General features: G+C 41.6%; 1 protein-coding gene across 1 annotated transcript; it reads right to left on the bottom strand.

The window, feature by feature from the left end:
- Positions 1–12,349: 12,349 nt before the first annotated feature.
- LOC147894170 (uncharacterized) lies at positions 12,350–14,722 on the bottom strand. Its single transcript, XM_087384674.1, has 4 exons — positions 14,505–14,722; positions 12,871–13,061; positions 12,554–12,787; positions 12,350–12,467 (listed from the first exon to the last, which is right to left on the bottom strand). Exons 1-4 carry the CDS (start codon positions 14,586–14,588, stop codon positions 12,350–12,352), a joined length of 627 nt encoding a protein of 208 aa, XP_087240800.1. The 5' UTR covers positions 14,589–14,722.
- Positions 14,723–20,104: the final 5,382 nt, after the last annotated feature.

Raw genomic sequence — 20,104 nt, 5'->3', positions numbered from 1 at the left:
CCCTACCGTGCCTAAGTGTGCTTGCCTAAGTGTGCTTTGTGGAGGTATCTTCACCCGATTTTCAATTCAAGCTTCCTCTTTCTATTGTTTGTCCATAGATAAGCCTCTCTTTTCCATATTCCAAGCATGGCTGACATTCCCGTGTTTTGTAGATGGGTGGAAGAAAATCCAAATGAGTATCTTGTGGCCTTCAAGTGCTGTTGTGTTTCTCTCAACTTCCTTACTGAAGACAGATGGCTGTTGGTTCTTCCCACATTTCTAGAGGGTTTGGCTCAAGTGTGGTATGAGAAGCAGGCTGAAGACATTCACCAAAGCTGGCCAAGGTTGACAGTAGCGATGATTGAGTATTTTGGCAAAGAAGAGGAGCCGGAGAATGTGTACCTGCAGGTGGCAAACTTGAAGTAGTCAGAAGGTGAGACGACGCATCGATATGTGGATCGAGCGGTCATGCTCTTGGACCGTTTAATTGCCACATAGGAGGACAATGCCGGATTTCGAGCTAGAATGACTCAGCATGTGCTAGGCTACCTTGTAGCAGGAGCAAGTGATGAATTCAGCCTCAAGCTTAAATGGGAGAATCTAGAAACTATGGTGCTAGCACATGAGATTGCTCAAAAGTTTGATAAAGTTCAGTCTGACCCCGCTTCAAAGAAGACGATTGTCCCTCCGCAACCCCCTCAATTCCTACAACAACAACCTGGGGGGTCTAACTCAGGGGCATACCCCCACCCCTCATCAGGGATGTATCCACTACCTCCACCTCAAATGTATGGTCCTCCCTTAGATGCTTACCCTCAACAAGGTGTATATTCTCACCCTCCGCCTCGAAGATTTCCCCAGCCTCACCCACGAGCCCCCCTCCTTTCTACTCCCTCGGCCCCTCCAACTAAAGAGGCCCCCCTTGCAACAGAAGCTAGAGTCAATGACCTAGCCAAGGCCCTGAATGAGATCTTCGGATTGAGATGGTGGGCATCAGAAATCAAGCCAACTACCCTCCAAGAGACCTGCTAATGTTGTATGCTACGAGTGCTACCAGAAGGGTCATTATCGCACGGAATGCCCCAATATTCCAAGGGTGAATCTTCTAAGTGAGTCTGGCACTGAGGATTCTGATGTAGAGATCCTTGACCGCAAGAAAAGAAGTCGTACCACCTCGGGCCGCCCCAGGAAGAAGGTGTCCTTCTCAGAGCCCTCAGATGCTGAGATGGCAGACCCACCAACAGAGAATACTAAAAGATCCCGTAGGAGTAAGTGGTCACCCTCGGATTTTCCCATCGGCTCGAAGCAAGAAGACTATTCAGTCGTTTAGGACCTTGCTCATCGTTCTTTGAGCATCACGCTCCCTCAACTAATAGCATTAAGCCCTAAGGTGAGACATGAGCTATAGCAAGGGCTCTCAACAAGGAGGAACAAGAAAAAGGGAAAGGTAAGAGAGGTATCCTCTATCTCTGAAGAAATTAATCGCGGCACCCACATACAGTCAATGTCATCATAGATAATTGCCATGTCAAAAATGTGTGTGTTGATGGGGGAGCTGCATGTAATATCATGGTGCCCCGAATCATGAAGAAATTGAATTTGAAATGTACAAGGCGTTCCTCCACTCGAATCAAGGTAGCAGATGGTCAATGACTCGCCACCCTAGGAGTCATTGAGGATTTGCCCATCACTGTCAATGGGTTGACCACCACTGTCAATTTCTATGTAGTGGACATTGAAGATATAGGCAGGAGTTACCCAGCCATACTTGGGAGACCGTGGTTGAGAAAGAGTGATGCAATCAGCTATTGGAAGACATGACACATGTTTTTTGGTGCTTCTAAGGAGAAGATCCCGGTGCAACCTGGTGCCATGGAACTGGAAGAAGAAGAGGAGCAAGATAGTGATACTCTCTCATCCTCCGTGTCTGAATCAATGGAAGAATCAGATGGGGGGGAGGAATTCTCAGAGGAGGAAGTTTACACGATGGAGGTGACTCCGACCCCGCCACTTGCAGATAAGGTAACAGCTAGTCCTCAACAGCTTGAATCTATGCTTTCCCCAGACCTCACTCCAAGTGAGAAAGACGAGTTCCTAGAAATGTTCAAAGATTTCCTTGACCTCTTTGCAACTAGCTACCACCACCTTCGCCATGTGACTACCATAGAGACAAGATAGAGCTGAAGCCTTATGCAAAGCCTGTGGCTCAGAGGTATTGGAGATTAGGGCCCCTACAGACCGATGCTTTGCGCTCAGAGTTACAGAAGCTTGTAGAGGCTGGGTTTATTGTTCCGGTTCACAATACTAAATGGGTTTCACCAGTGGTAGTCACCCCAAAGAAAAACAACAAGTGGCGGGTCTGCATCAACTATAAGAAACTCAATGCAGCCACCAAGAGGGATCATCATCCTTTGCCCTTTCAAGACCTCATTCTTGAGAAGTTAAGTGGTCATGAGATGTATACTTTCTGTGATGGTTACTTTGGGTTTTATCAAATCAGAATTGCCGAAGAAGATGTGCCTAAAACCACATTTGCCACACCCTGGGGGACATTTGCATTCAAAGTAATGCCATTTGGCCTCACCAATGCTCCTACTACCTTTGAAAGATTTATGCAGATGGTGTTTGCTCCTTATTTGGGGGATTTCTTGGAGGTGTTTTTAGATGATTTTTGTATATTCTCGTCACGTAAGGAGCACGTCATGAAGGTTAGATTGGCCTTCCAAAGAGTCAATGATGCAAATGGCAATCTCAACCTTGAGAAATGCATCATTGGAGCCACTCAAGGGAGGTTACTGGGACATATTGTCTCATCTGAGGACGTCAAGCCTGACCCCGAGAAGGTAGAAGCCATCCTCAAGCTCTCCCCGCCTACAACCAAATGTCAAGTACGCTCATTTGTCAATCTAGTAGGATACTATCACCGCTTCATTGATCAATATGCTGCTTTGACATGACCCATGACTATGCTATTAAAAGATGGGGTTGATTTCTCTTGGGATGAGGATTGTGATCATGGGTTTGCACAAATCAAGAATGCTCTGGCTTCAGAACCCATTCTATGCAATCCAAATTTGTCAAAGACTTTCTATATCAATCCTGGGTTTGGTGAGCACACTCTGGCAGGTATTCTTCTCTAGCAAGGGGAGGATCGGTTCATGTATCCCGTTTGATTTGCTTCTCGACAATTGCTCGACACTGAGCGACGCTATTCAGAGGCTGACAAGCATGCCTTGTCTTTGGTGTTTTTGAGAAATTTAAGCATTATGTGGCTGGAAAGTCCTTCATTATACTCACTAGCACTGGTCTTGCAAAGCAGGTTCTTCAATCACCACATCCCATGGGCCGGTTGGCCAAATGGTTGACAGTTCTATAAGAATATGATTTTTCTTTCAAAATTGTAAAAGGGGGAATGCTTTGATTGATTTAGAGGAGTGCCTTGATGTAACCCTTGTAGCAACCATAGAAGTTGGGGATCCATGGTATGGTGGTATCTACAAGTTTCTGACTGCTTTCTCCTTTCCTTCAGAAAGTACTAGCTATGAGAGAAAGAAGATCCACAAAGATAGTAGGCACTACACCCTCCTTGATGGGGTGTTGTACTGTCAATTCATGGATGGGGTACTAAGACAGGCCATTGATGCAGATGAAGTGCCTAAGGTATTGAAGCATTATCATGATGGATTTTGTGGAGGCCACTATGCCAATGACTATACAGCTAAGAAGATTTTACATGCTGGATACTATTGGCCGACCTTGTTCAAGGATGTCACTTTGTATTGCAAAACCTGTGAACCATGCCAATTCTTTGGTAGGAAGGATTTGCATCCTGGGCAACATCACCCAGTGATGTCCATCCATACATTTCAAAAGTGGGAAATAGATTTTGTCGGGCCCTTGCCCATGACTGCCTGCAAAAAGAAGTATCTTTTGGTAGCCACTCAGTATGTCACTAAGTGGGCTGAAGCTATCGCCCTCCCCACTGCAAATGGTAAGGCAGTTTCAAATTTCATATTTGAACGTATCTACACAAGGTTTGGGACACCCATGGAGATTGTCTCTGACCATGGGAGTCCATTCTTAAATGAAGCAGTGGAGTTACTCATGGATCGCATGGGTATTGATCATCACACTTCTAGCATCTATTATCTGGCATCCATGGGTCAAACAGAGCGGACCAATGGCCTCCTTTGTAAAACCATGGGAAAAATGGCCACAAGGAACAGGAGCCAATGGGATCAGAAGGTCACTGAAGCCATGTGGGCTTACAACATCACTCATAAAACATCTACAGGTCACACTCCTTTTGAGTTGGGGTATGGTACTGAGGCCATTTTACCACTAGAGATAGAGATTCCAGCTTTGAGATTGGCACAAGAACAAAGGATGACAGAAGATGAACATGTAGAGGCCAAATTGGTACAACTTGAGAAGTTAGTTGAAACCCGACGCCTTGCACTACACCAAACAGAGGTCCAAAAGAATTGACAAAAGGCCCGCTTGGATGCTAAGATTCGCAAGGGATGGGAAAGACACTTTGTTGAGGGGGATGTTGTGCTATGCTTTGATAATAGATTGGACCACCAAATGGATAAGAAGTTTCTGCCACTATGGATTGGTCCATACAAAGTCATCAAGGAATGTAGCAATGGGTCTGTACAAGTTCAGGAGCTGCATGAACCATATGGCAAGAAGGTGATCAACAAGTGTTACCTCAAAAATTTCTTTGTGTGTGATGGACCCAGGCATGGAAATGCTGTGCATTCCCTGCCTGGGGGGGGGGAACTGTTATGGACAAAATTGTCTAAGGAAAAAAGGCATTAATATGTGTGTGTGTTTGTATATGTGGCAATAGTATAATAAAATATGGTGTGCATAGGGCCCAGGGTTGAGGTGGCAGGGCATGACCATGTGCCACCCTTCCATGTAAGAGCCCTAAACCCATAAGGTGTGTTGTACATAATCCATGATAGTAATATTATAAAATGTAAGGTGGCATGGCTCCTCCATGTGCCACCCCTCCACCTAGGCTCCATTTAGTGAGATATGGCTCAAATTCCATGGGAGAATAATATAAAATAGGTGGGACGGAGGCAAAAAATTGAACCTCCAAAAAGACTTCTTTTACCGGTCTATGGGGGCCGGCTCTTACTAGCATTGAGAGTGGACAAGATAGCTACCACTGGTGTGATATGGGAATCTCCCATTTAACACCAATTTTGGGACGTAAACTGTGTTAATTCTTGCATTAAATGTAGGGTGGTGAATATATCCTATCCCATCATGGGGCCTGTAGAAGACGGAGAGAAAAAATTGAACCTCCAAAAAGACTTTCTTTACTAGTCTATGGGGACCGGTTCTTACTAGCATTGAGAGTGGACAAGACTCGGGGTGGTCACTGTATATAAACCCTCTATACCACGTGCATTCAAGGCCTATTTCTAAAATCCCTTATCTGTAAATTTTTCATTAATAAAATGTACCCCTTTTCTATACAAATCTGTAAATTTTTTCCAAAACTATTTTAAATAGTCCCTTATGTATATTTATTTCTGTAAATTTTAGAAATAAAAAATATCCTTCTGTTGAACTCACGTGATAGGGTTACATATGATGAGTGACCCCCCCGAGGGACAAGACAACTACTGCTAGTGTGATATGGGAATCTCCAAGTCTCAAGTTTTGGCGTCCATGAAATTAGATCATGCTGACGGTAACTCTAAGAAGGTGCAAAGGCAGGCAACATTCTTCATCATAGCTAACTCAAATGCAAGGCAGTGAAAATGCCAGGAGAGTTGCCAGGTAGCAATGATTTTGGGAAGGGATATGATGATACTTTGTTGTGTTATGTAGGATATTCATTTCCATTAAATGTGGGACATGTTAGATATAACTTCATAAAATCCTAATTCATGAACTTAATACATTAAATGTTCAAGCATAAATAATAGTCATGAAGTTAATACATTAAATATTCAAGCCTAAAGAAGCATTAATCAAGACCTAATGCACTGTACCAGACTTTGGCCTTACCCTCGTTCCAAGGAATAGGTGGAGTGAAACTGTGTTTGAGAAAAAAAAATCAATGCTCAAGTTTGGACATAAATAAAGGTATCCTTTTGAAGATATTGGAACACATGAGAGAAATAATATTGAAGATACATGAATTTTTAGACATACTACTAAAGATAGATGAACATATAATGGATGAAATTCTATTGATAATACATGAATTTTCAATAGAACTATCATTCAAAAGATTTGATGGATTGAATGTAGCTTTAATACATTATCCCTTTTACAAGGGTGTTTGAGTTTGAGGTTTGAAACATAAGAATGAATTTGTGTTGAAGCCTAGTGGTTTGTTAAGGATGTGTGAAACTTATAGTAAAAGTACTTACGATGGAAGGGATTATATCAAAGATCCCATTAAAAACATGTGAACATATAGTAGAAGAATTCTACATAAAAATCAGTGGATTAAACTTAATGGCTCAAAAGAAAAAAAGGATGATGGTGCAACCTAGGGGCTACACTACGGCACTATGGCAGCAACCTTTGTAGTTACTATCGAAGGTAGTGCAACTTTTTTATCAAGGAAAGAGACACGAACCACTCCACATGACCTAGATCTGTATGACCTAGGTTGCGAACATCGCCATATCAATTCAGATTGCTTTTGTTATAGTAATTTCCTATCAATTCTTATTGTTTTTTTTCTTATTAAATCCTCGTAGTAGTTCACTATGAGCTTTAGCCGCATCACAATCTAGGGTTAATCATACAAGATAAATGGGTGCTCACATTCAATATATTTTTGAGAGTCAGAGGATAGTGGCTGTAGACGACAAATTCATTGCTTTGAATAAATTTGGCAAGATTCTTCTAATAGAAGGAATTATTGCTATTGCACTAACGATGAAAGAGAATTATCGAAAGGCTGGCACAAGGCTCAAAATTACACTGGTGCTACTAGGCTTAATAGTCATAGGCTAGTAGTAGTACTAGTGTATTTACTAAGTAGTGTGCATGCCTCTCCTCATTAAAATTCATAATCTTCAAAAATATATAATACATAAGTCAAAGTATTCTAATTAGTTTTATCATCCTAATGTTGAAATTGACTTAAATTCATAGTCTTTAAAAAGGTATAATACATAAGTCAAAATATTCCAATTAGTTTTATTGTCCTCATGTTGAAACTCACTTTCTCTTCCTTCGTCTCCTATGAGCCTCAAATTTTCAATCCATTAATCTCTCGAATAGTAAGAATGGTCTTGTATTAAGAGGTGATGATATCTAAAGTGATCTACAAATACTAAGAATGGTCTTGTATTAAGAGGTGATGATATCTCAAGTGTTCTACAAATCGTAAGAATGGTTTTGTATTAAGAGGTGATCATATCTCAAGTGTTCTACAAATAGTGAGGATGGTTCAAGTGTTCTACAAAATCATTAGGTACCTCTTAGTGGCTGAAGGGAAGGAGTGATGATATCTCAAGTGTTCTACAAATAGTAAGAATGGTCTTGTATTGGTGATGATATCTCAAGTGTTCTACAAATAGTAATAATAGTTGTGTATTAGGAGGTGATGATATCTCAAGTGTTCTACAAAACTATTAGGTACCTCTTAGTGGTTGAAGGGAAGGGGTTGGAAGTACAAGCAAAATCTATAGGAACTACAGGATGGTTGCAAGAACAATTTTGAATGCCATAAATGACACGGGTTTTTCAACATACGGGTGAACTATTTTTAAACATTCACTTATTTCATGGTTGATAACACTTTTAATAAGAAGAACCATTTTGAATGTCATAAGTGTTGATGCAATCCCATACTATGAAGTCTACAAACAATTTTTTTTCCCCACATATGGGTGAAGTGATGTTTATGTTACTAAGATCAACATATCAAGCAACACATTTGTTTTGATTATTGAAGGAGTTGTGATAATAAGACCCATTTCAAATGCAAAAGAATTGTTGTATCAGTAATGGAATCCTATGATTTGGAGTGGAAATTCGGTTTCTTTCAAACCCACATACTATTGTTGCATAATGTGAGTATGGCTCCAATTGGAAGTTAAGATAGACTATAATTCACAATGTTGGTATAGTTACACATAGTAAGATAAGTTTTATTTTCGAGAATCTTCTCAAATAGTGGTTTCCACAAAGCTATGTTGAGTACCTCAATAAGGAAATTATAGGAAAGCTCACTTGTTTTTTTGGGCCTACTTGCTTTTCATCGCTTGCTCTATCGACTGCCTCATCCGAAGTAATCATACAAACCATGCCCACCCGCCGAAGGTGTAACTAATCCATGAATGCTTGAATAGAAAGAGGCTTGTAAACCTTATGAGCTAGAAGATACATAAGCTCTCAAGCCATGACTACTTGTGCCAAATTTCTCAACTTTATTAAGAGAATATCCTTTTCCTTTTGACTTGGAAGAGCCCAGGGCTTTGATTGCGGATGTTGCAGTATCCTCCTGCAAATCCTCCTCCTCATGCTCCTGTGAAGAACTCTTAGATATAGATACCTCCATCTCTTCCATTATCTCATCCACCTCCATAATTTGATTAGTCAAGTGGTGAGTAAGATCCTAAACACACAGGGTTAAATTCATTCAATTATAGTTTTGAAAAGAAAGTAGACAAAGAAACAAATTAAGAAAATAATGTTAAGATAATGGCTAACCTTTCCTTCTTCCTTGACTTTTTTCAATTGTTCTACTACATTTAGTGGAGTGATGGCCTTAGTGGCTCAACTAGTATGCCACGTTAGTTAGCTTGAGACCCACATATAAGGTTCACCTATTCTTTTGGCTTTCACAGCTAAGGAGAGGAAAACTGTTTTCAGCCTCCACCTTTGTGTATATTCCCCCATCGTGTATGTGAAACTCCTTCCTTCTCTCCCACTCTCTTCACAGGCCATTGCCTTGAGGGTAGTAAGCTATTGACTTTTCGTGTAGCATCATGTGGAGTTTTCTAATTTTTCTTATTGTTTTGTTGATGAAGTGTGTCCCTTTGTCTGATACTATCTCAATAGGAACACCAAATCTTATAATGATATTATGATATAAGAAGTATGCAATAGTTCTCACTTTAATATCTTTGATGGCTACTGCTTCCACCCAATTTATGCAGTAATCAATTGCACCAAGTATGTATTGATTGCCTATATATTTTGATGCTAGTTTGATAGGGACAACAAGTCTAGCCCCCAATTTTGAAAAGGTTATAAGGCTAGGATAGGATGATGGCTTACTTTGTAGGACAAGCTTCTTTCTCAAATCTCTAGTCAAGGATTCAAGGATGAGACTATTAGTTAGAAAGAATAGCACTATCATACCAATTTAAAGGATTGTCTATTTGGATCATAAATATGCCAGCATCAGGTAGGTCATCTGGAACACCAATTGGATATCAGTTCAATGCTCATATAATCTGCAATGGCATGTTTTTTTCTAGGTCTATGTACAATTGTATAGTCAAATTCTTATAATAGGAGCATCCAGCTAGCAAGTCTGGCTATGAGTTGTGGTTTATTCACCAAATATATGAGTGCTTGTAGGTCCACATAAAAATTAACTATGTTACCTAGAAGGTAGTGTCTGAATTAATGTAGTGCATATACCATCCCAAGTACCACTATTTCAATGACAGCATAGTTCCTTTCATTCTTTGTGAGGATTCTGCTTGCATAGTACACTGGTCTAGACCATTTGTTTTTCTTTTGTTACATTAATACTGCACCAACAGTTGTGTCTGATGCATCTACAAAGACCTGAAATGGTAAAATCCAATCAGTAGGTTGCAATATGGGTGCTATGGTGAAAGCCTCATCTTGTTCTTTTCCCCATACATATGGCTCTGTTTCTCTAGCTAGCTTTGTAACTGGATAGCATATCTCAACCAACGGGTTTTACAGGTATCCGAGCAGAAAACCACGAGCAGAGAAGTTCGAGCGAGCCTTTTTGCAACATTTTTTAATGTATATTCATTCAAGGAATCATATTGAAACACTATTACGGTGGCATATGTTAAATACCAACTATATTTATTCAATTCTAACAATACAAACTTTCCATGTATAGTATTTAAAGAAAATGTTAAAACAGGTCAAGGTCATTTGCAACCCCCCTAGAATGATACATTATCTTTCGAAACATTCATATTTTTAAATTCATTATTCTTTTTCTCTATTCTCCTCACACCCAAAGTAGACTGTTTCTCTAAGTTGGCCACTCATGTATGTGATTCCATCCATGAACAAGGTTTGAGCATATTGCATAAAACTTTTACTAGATGTGGAAGTTTTGCCCAATATATTCCTAACCGAAAAAACATTAAATCCAGATCATGAATCCAGGATTCCACACTAAAAATTGTAACCCACAAGTGTAATTTAAATTTTGAATTTCAATAAACCAATCTAACCAATAAATGTACGTGTGCACTTCAACTTGCTTATCTATATGTAAGCCGCCAAGTGATTTTACAAACCACATGCAACAAGTTTACCAGATGCAGGTAATATAACAAGTAAGAGTGACAACGTATGAAGGAGAAGAAATGCATATCATAGAATCTTACATTAAATAATAATGTCAACCAACAAAATAGAAGCTCAAGATTGTTTCCAAAAGCCAAAACAATATGTACCTCCAATGTAGATTTTACTTGCGCATTAATAAACTAGAGTGCACCCAAAAAAGTTTTTCAAACTATTGTCTCATACGCATAATGTCACAAAATTTCAGAAGCAAAATGATAGCCACAAATAAATATTGTGTATGTGAGATAGCACCAATGTCTAGTAGACCATAAAGTATAACCATGAACTAATTCTCATCGGCGGAGTCATCCACAAATAAAGTCCGTCGTCTCCTCTTCTCCCTCAACTCATAGTTATATGATTTGTCGTTCCTTTCCATGTGCATGGCCATACTCTCTGCGTAAGTTGGTAATTCACTTCAAAATGAAACTCTTGAACTCCCTTACATGTGTAAATGAAAGGTATTCATTCAAAATAAAGAACAACATTTTATACTCACTAGTCCAATGGCACAGCAACATTGATTTCTTCCTCCTCAGCATCGATGTCCATGAGCATATGCTGCTGTGTAGACGATCCCACACCTGTATAAATAGCATCCACCACTCCTAGAAGTAGTCCAGCACATATCTCTGGGTCATTGTCTATTGCCAAGCAAGGGCGACCAGAGTGGAGTGCAGCCCTCAATCCTGGTCCTGTCCCTACCCCCATCTCAAGAATGGAACCATTTGGAGGACACAACATCTCCAAGAACATAAGTATGAACGCAGGACTCTTCTCAAGAGATCCACGCCATGCACCTCCCTTCCCAACTCTTTTGGAATGATGGACAAAAGGCAAGTAATGTGGAAGCAAGTTGCCATCTAAACTCATCCTCATCATGGAGGCCACACCCTTTGCTGATTGCATGTTAAATGTGGGTCTTTGTCCTATCCTCCTCATAGCCATAGCATGGAAAACATAAGACTATTCAAAAAAGCATGAGTCAATTTCTATGTGATTTATGATACAGAAGTAGAAGAAAACATACATATGAAGACTCACCTTCACACCAATCCCAAGTGTGTCTGAAATGCCTTGAGGTTCCATGCTTTGTATTATCCATCTGCTTGAAACAAAACAATATGTACCAGAATCAGACCCTAGCCTATAACCTGCCTTTATGAAATGTTCAACACAAATAAATTTACCTGCAAGCCACCTCCATTTTTAATCTTACTGCATAGCGCTCCACAGTAGGCAGAGTAGATGGGGAACAAAAAACCAATGTCCACCCATTGTCATCCATCACAACTGCAGCAACGGCCAAGGAAGAGGAGATATGATCTTCTGTGATAACATTCCAAGGTGGAACCTCTCCTTTATCACCTGTAGCATACCCTGTGGGAAGATCCACAATGCAACAGTCCACACTCCATGTGCATTGTTTAGAGTTTCATTTCTTCCCTTGTTGGTGTAGAAGTGCAAAAAAATCGTGTACTTCTTGATATCCATCTGCAAGCTGTGATTGTACTATCTCTTTGCCCAATTTGATATAGTCAAACTCCCATACCCTTACCCAACTCCTAGGTGTGAGGGGATGTTTCCAACGTGGTAGAAAAGACAGTGGAACCCAAATAAATTCAATGGAGAAAGGCTTTCTCACTATCCCAGAGTCATCAACTTCTGGAGTATCTGCAAACATAATGCATATCAAATGATAATACTAGACTAAAAGGAATTTGAAAACCTCAACAAAGATTTTGCAGCTTACCATCTCCATCCAAGTCGGTATTCTTTCTTCTCCCTGGTTTTGCAGGATCAGGATTCCCTATATTTCCTTTTGTTTCTCCACCAACATCTTTTGTTGCTCCTCCAGATTTTTATGCTGCTCCTCCGTCATGTCTCCAGAGGATCCAGAATCAGATTTACATTGACCTTTCGAATGCCTTATCAAGAAACCCATGGAGCAAGTCAATCACAAAAAACTAGTTAAGAACAAGAGGCACATAAATAACCAACATGAGAAATATACCTCTCTAGCATTAATGCCTCCTCCTCCACACACTTTCCACTACTCATCTCTATCCACCATGGACAATGCTTTCTCTCCCACTCTGAAAGCCTTATAGTTCCTTTTGCAGTCATGTCCTCACGAAAGACTTTATGTGTGTACATGCAATATGTAGGAGGATTGAGCACTGTCCATGCCTTGCAAATAGATGGAATGGTCTGTATCTTTTTTGTTTCCAGCAAATGAAGAATAAACCTATTCAAAACCCAAGTAGTTGAAAGCATAAGAAACTATGAAATAGAAATTCAAGAATAAGGCAATGAAAGATGAATGTTTACCTATAAACAACTCTTCTGCTTGCATTCACAAGGTCAACCTGTTTTGCAGGAACAGTAGCCACAGACATGAAGGATGCAAAAGGCTCATACAAATCACTCCGATGTCTTGCTACAATATCCTCAAAATATTCGCATAGTGTAGGATGCTCTGGCAACTCCAAAGGAGAAACACCAACAAAGGAAGCCTGAACCTGTGACAATAACCTATGACACTCTTCAAGAACTTGGTCCATAAAAACTTCCTTTGCAAGCCACCCAATGAAGGCATGGTCACTTGATGGCATTCCATAACTATTCTTCAAATTCAAATCAGACCCAAGTAAAGATAATAATGAAAGCTGCCTAGCCTTGCTGCAAGAAGCAATGGCTACTTGATACAACTTGTCTAGTGTAATTTTAGCAGTTGTGTCTTCATATGGCAAGGACCATAATTTGTGAAACCAATCTTTGCCATGTGCAGGATTTATTATTGACAAAATCTGTGAAAACCACACAAAAGAAATTCAGCTTGACATTTGAAAGCAATACATAGTAATACTAGACAAAGGAAAATGCACACTCACCCTATGCACCTTTCTCCTGTATGTTTGAGTGACTGTTCTTTTAATACCAGCTATTTTAACAACTCTTTCATCTTTATCCAATCTAGGAGGCAGCTTCTTACAAGCTACTTCAAAATCAGATTTCCACTTGCCCTACAAAAGCAAGTATGCAACAAAGCATGCAACAAAGCTATAATTCAAACTATATAAAGGAAGTGATGAAGTAAAAGCAAAAAGAAAGAAAGCATGAGGTAGAAAGTATAAGAACTCACAGCATAAACCATGCGACCAAGAATGGCCTGTGTGAGGGGATACCAAACCCTTCTTCCTTGACCAATCTCCTTTTGCCGTACAACCTCAATATTTTTCTTTTCTTCTTCTGTGAAATCCTCTAGAAATACTTGTGCATCACAACTAACAAGTGTACTTGTATGATACAAGTAATCTTTAAGATTTGTTGTGACAATTGCCTCCTCATTCAATCTGGACAATGGAATCTATTTTAGCATTAAAGTTGAAAATAGAAATGTGTTCTTGAAACAACTAGTGGAAGAAAGAAAGATGATACTCACAAGTTAAACCTTTGTAAAGCTGCAATCAACCTCAACTCATTGTCAGGCTCCGGAGCTATAATATGTGCATGAATCCTGATATGCGTTGCCTTGTTATTAACAAAGACCTCCCCAATGCTCTCCATCCATGAGGCAATTCGATGGTTTCCCTCCCACACATATAACATCTTGCAGGACAAGAATTCCCATGCAGGAGTCTATTGAAGCTCATGCTCAAACTCATCATTCACAGCATGCCAATGCTTATCCCATGAAGCTCTTATCTCATCGTCCACCTCTTTGGTTGTCCCATCAGACATCCCAATTGAAATAGTAAAGGACCCCTTTGTAGGGACATATCCCTCCATCTCAAATGCTCTCTTGAGAATGGAGAGGTCATTCCTAAGTTGTCTCACCTTAGGGTTAATAAGTAATCTACACAAAGGGATACGGGGAGGTACCATTCCTCTATTGACAGTTATGGACTCAAGAAAATCACTTCCAACATTACTATCCATTGATTCAGGGACAAATTCATCACCTTCCGTATCAACCTTAGCCTTTCCACTATCCTTCTTGCTAGCAGACTCTTTCTCCACCGACATCTCTTCAACCTCCTCTGCATTTGGAGATTTGGCTTGTGTGTCGGCAGATGTGGGGGATGGTGTTGTTGGTGCTTGCTCTTTCTTTTTTGCAGTCTTTTTCTTCTTACCAGCAGCCTGTCCACCTATTGGAGATTTTCTCTTTCCTGACCTAGTCATGACTTCTAGCATACATAAAAGAAAGTTCGATACTTGATCTCAGGCACCATTCATTTTTTATTGTACTTTGAGGAAAAGCAGGCCATTGAATGAACAATGAATCAAAGAATGCAACTGACCAAAAGAAAAATACCGGGTGATCTTGGAGCTTGGGCTGATACCATAAACAATTCAGTTTCCAATATTCCAACCAACACTCTGGAAAGAGAGATTCAAGAAAGTCATGACTATGTATTGACATAGGAGCGTAAGAACATCAAAGAGCAACCATAGTGTGAGAAAAAACTAATGCACAATCCCCCTATTCCACCCAAATTGAAATTACAAAAGGAGAAAATCCTAAGGAACCACCCCTTCACATTGGCGTTTTGCCTATGTGAGGTCAGGTGAACACAAGCCTTCTGCTTCACCAGAAGTGTATACTACAGTTGGTGCAGCACCCAAAAATTCCTTCAGAAGCTATGGAATGTCTATACATTTGCAAAATATACGTCTTCCTGCTATTGGAAGACTAGTGCAAACAATCTCAAACAATAAAGAAGGTGAGGGGAAGATGTGAAGAAGAAGACGAAGAAGAAGAAGACAAAGAGCAAGGGAGAAAGATCAGACTGAGCGAAGAAGGGGCAAAAGACAAACAAGAAGAAGAAGAAGAAGTCCGAAGATGAAAACAGAGAGCGCATTGAAATCAACGGAGACTCGTCATCTAGTTACTCTCGCTAACAAGAATCGAAGAGGATGGCCACCTCTCCCCCTATTCCATTGGCGGAATAGGGGGAGATGCATGCCAAACTCCTTTGAGGATGAAGCGCACTAGAGACTAGGTAGACCTTAACGCTTAGAATTGTTATAGATTGGCCGTCAGAAATCGCCATATGGGGGTCACACTCGATGCATATTTCAGAGGTAAGAGATAAGAGCTAAAACGAAGTCCCGGAAGCGCGAAACATTCCAATTGACAAAAACGATGATCCAGAGACACACCTGATCGGCTATTCTCAACTGTTCGAGAGGTTTGAATGCCTGCATTTGCACGAAGTGAAGCTCACTACCATGATCGCCATCGAATGGCAAATTGGAAGGGAGGAGGCGGAAAAGCCTGAGTTGGAAATGACCGTGCAAGTGAGGAAGATGAAGATGCCCTCACTCAATTGTGCAATGGGATTCTACACGCCTTCTTCTCTTCTACAAATTCACCCCTTCACCCTGCACCTTCTCAGTCTAGTTCCGATTTGCTCTTCTCCTCTCCTGTATTTAATGGCTTCATAGCAACAACAGCTCGCTTGTCCTGCACCCTTCAAGGCCTTCAAAGCCCCCTGCTCAACGTCTCTCATCCAGCATTTCCTTCTCTCAGTAGAGCTTATCCCTTGCCCTCCTGCTTCCTCACAGCCTTTCAACCATGACTACTACCTCTCCCCTTGCTGCTTCCTCGACCAACGGTAGCCCTATCGGTCACTGCGAACCCAGTTTTACCTCCTGCTCAGACTCGCCTTGGCTACTCTTCTGTGTCCCCTCAAGATAACGATTCTCATGCTGTCATCTATCGCTACCCTTTGCAAGACGACGCGGACCTCACCAAAGCCATCCCGTGTGAAAATGTGCTGGATTTCTTCTATCTTGGTGCTTTGGGGAAATCCAAAGCGGATCTCGTGTGGTTACAGCAGCGAAGGGACTCATTCCTCCTCGGCTTTGAAGTTGTCCAGCAACTGCCTGCGAGCGATAAGTGGTCCTTCTACGAAATTGCAGGTATTCATGGTCTACCTCACGTCCCCTACGATGGCGATCCGGGAGTCTGGTCTTTGACAAAGTCGGGTTCGTCTTTGAACTGCTTACGAACGGCAATGTAAGTCTCGGTGGGAGCTGCATGAATGGGGACTAGGCGAGGAAGTTTGGCGAAAGAGCGAGGGGAGCGAGACGGATGGGAGACGGAAAATGATGCGGCGTCGTGAGGAAGACCTAAGAAGGAAGAGAAGGCGGGTGAGGGGGAGTGATAGGAAGAAGAGAAAGCAGGAGAATTATGGAGAGGGGAAGGTCGAAATCCACTAGAATCCCCCTACTCCGCCCAAACTCCTATTCATAAGCTTCTGTCCCGCAGCTACTTTGGCGCAAAGATCAAGGGGGGAAGGACACCGTTCAATGGGCCTTTCCCGACGATGACTCTCGAATTCACTAGTTTTGAGAAATCCGAACGAATTCACTAGCTAAGGAAAAACTTCCTCATAGCGACATACTCCGCCTGCGCACCTTTATGGAAATTTACTGTAAGCTTCTCCATCTCAGCTTGTATGATAAATCGCTCAGATACAACTTCCTCTTCTTTCTGTTGTATGTACTCCAAAAGCTTTGCTCGATTCAAGTCAGGGTCATCAGAATCGAGCTTTTCGCGTTGAATTCAGAGGTCGTTGCTGAGGATACGAAAATCACCCATACGGATGCTTGCATCTCCCCCTATTCCGCCGGCGGAATAGGGGGAGATGCATGCCAAACTCCCTATCCTGCTAGATGCCAAACTCCCTATCCTTGTTCTCACCTCCCCCCCAACAGCTTCTGCTCCCCCACCCTCTTCATCCACTTTCGCAACCTCCTCTCAGTTTCCACCTTGCCGAGCTCAAACTCGTCCCCAGTCATTACACTGCTTCTGCACCTCATCATGACAATAATAACAGCCATGTAGCCCTCTTCAAGGGAAATCTCCTTCTGGCACTAGATTCATGCTTGCTTTCACTGTCCCCTTGCCTCGACCGTGAATGGCTCAGCAGCATCCTCCCCATGTATCCTCCAAGTTACAATTGGTTCCTCTACTCCACCAAGGTTGGAAAAGAAGGATGGCTTTACTCTGTTTGAGAGGATCTCGTCGGTTTGAGAGCCCGTCTGGGAGAGGATCTCATCGGTTTGAGAGGATCTCGTCGGTTTGAGAGCCCGTCTAGGAGAGGATCTCGTAACTCACTCACTCTAGCACAGCAGAGCTATGTCTTTTGCTGTCAGATCTCTCCATCCCCTTCCATTGTGTTTCTCTCTCTCACATATTGTGATTAATCTAAGGAGATGAATCATCTTCCTGATCATGCATCTCCCCCTATTCCGCCAGCGGAATAGGGGGAGATGCATGCCAAACTCCTTTGAGGAGTCACTAAGTTCCAGGGAGTTTGGCATGCATCTCCCCCTATTCCGCCAGCGGAATAGGGGTATGTGTCCCGTGAGGTTATTCAAGGAAAGCATCAGATATGATGTCAAAGCCGAAAGATTTCCCAACGTTGCTGGGATCTCTCCCGTGAATTTGTTCTAATTAAGATACGAGGGCACGAGAATCAAGGGAGGTGAGAAAAAGAGAAATGGCGATGGAGTGAAGAAGGTGGGGGAGGAAGAGAAAGGTGATTGAGATGCATGCCAAACTCCACTAAGTTCCAAGGAGTTTGGCATGCATTACCTCCCATTCTGCCAGCGGAATAGGGGGAGATGCATGCCAAACTCGACCCTGTGAGAGTTGCGAGTTGCTAGTGCGATGTTCAATCGAATGCAATCGAAGGCATTCCAAGCTGCACTGTGAGGCCTGATCAATCCGCAATTCTTCCAAGACAACACCACGCCTATTAATTGTAGGTCTTGGATGCGGGAGTTGGTGCGCCGAAGGCAGCCTACAGCTTGCTAGCCTTCTTCTTTTCCATCCTCTCCCCACCGCTTCACCTCGAACAAAGGTGGAAAGCTATATTCGAGAGAACTGAAAATGCAAGTTCTGATTCTATGGCTACTTTCACTGACATTTTGTAGGAAAAGGAAGAAACTCGCAAGGCCGCTGCAGCCGGACTCCTCCACTGCCCTGTCGGAAGCTACCATTGCTTCCTGTACAACGGCACCCAAACAAAAGTGCTGAGAAACAAATGTCCTCACCAAAACTTCGTCTTCTCTCTATATCCACCCCTAACTTTTCACTTTACTGAGGATTGGAGGGAGCTTCGAGGTATGGTTGTGGTGTTGTTGCGAGAAGCAATGGCGTGTCTTTGACGCTCGGATTCTAGCATTGCGATGGAAATCAGCAGCAGCATCAACAACATTATCTTGATCTGCAGAGCTATGACGATGGCGGTCTGTGTTGGATGAATCCAACGAGATCATCTTTCTCCTTTGTTGGATGTCACAAGCACCGTTAGCCCGCCACCCTCCTAAACATCAAAAGAAAGTCCTCGTTCAGATAATCCGAAAAACACAGAAAAACAATGCCGAGACGACTCACATGATGACAAAGAAGGAGACGATGCAGAGAGCGCTGCGTTCAAGCTCTTTGTAAGCTCTTCGTCCTGGAGCCTCGCAGTTAGAGCTTTCCTAGCAGCCTCTCCTTGTAAGCGCTTCCCACCTCCCCTCTCAGTTATGAGCTTTTCATAGTAGTCTCTCTACGAATCATCATGCCCTCAACTCTACTTGGCAATCTTTCATGAAGCAAAGTGGAGGTGAGCTTACAAGATCTGAGGACAAGATCTGAAGCACGGGCCAAAAGTAGAAGCAGTTCACGAACCAAAGCCTACAAGAGGACCGTCAACGATAGGCCAGAGAGGCTCTTACACACAACGTTGTTTTGTGGACAGTGCAAACATCTTGGACAGGGCTAATTGCGCTTATAAAATGGATGGCTAGAGTTTGATGAGAGTGCAGAGCTGCACTCAGAGACCGTTTGCTGCAGTAGAAGACCACTTGTCATAGCTTTGGAGTGATGATATTGACTGGTAGAGGGTGAGTAAATGCATGTCCACTCCATCATATGTACAAAAATGGGAGTTTCTCGAGGTTGATGGTTTCAAATCCACTACTCGAGCATGGACATTGTAGTCACATGCATGATTGGAACGTTATCTTTCTCACTCTGAAAAATGATTTATACCAAATTTTATAATTCTTAGATTAATTATCAATGCAAATGAATTTCATATTTTTTTTTCATAATTTGAAATAAAACATTTATGATATCAAAATATAATATTTAAACAAAAACAACTCAAGCCATACACTAAGTTTTGAGTCAATTTTATTTAAATGCAAAGTTGATAGATTTAAAAAATAACATTTTCTACATCATTAGCTAAATATTCCTTAGTAGTTATGCAGATGTATGTGATCAATCTTTCACATTGTCATCTATCCTTTGCAAAACATGCATTATAATATGTTTTTCAATCACCCCCTTAAAATTTAGAAGAATACATTCATGTAAAAGTATATCCCATCCTTTCATTGGTGGCACACACTTTTCAAGATCACGTTACTATATCACTACTCCACCACCTTTCACTACCCCACCACCTTTCATGGCATTTATAACTATACCAACACCTTTCATGAGTGCCATGCAATTTAAGAATTGTCATCATATTGAATCACTACTCTAGCACTT

This window comes from Dipteris shenzhenensis, chromosome 14 (genome assembly GCF_047967505.1).
Source record: "Dipteris shenzhenensis isolate YYH24624 ecotype China chromosome 14, Dip_SZ_1.0, whole genome shotgun sequence".
NCBI lineage: Eukaryota > Viridiplantae > Streptophyta > Polypodiopsida > Gleicheniales > Dipteridaceae > Dipteris > Dipteris shenzhenensis.
Note: the sequence above shows the minus strand (reverse complement) of the source record. Positions and strands in the feature narration are given on the sequence as shown.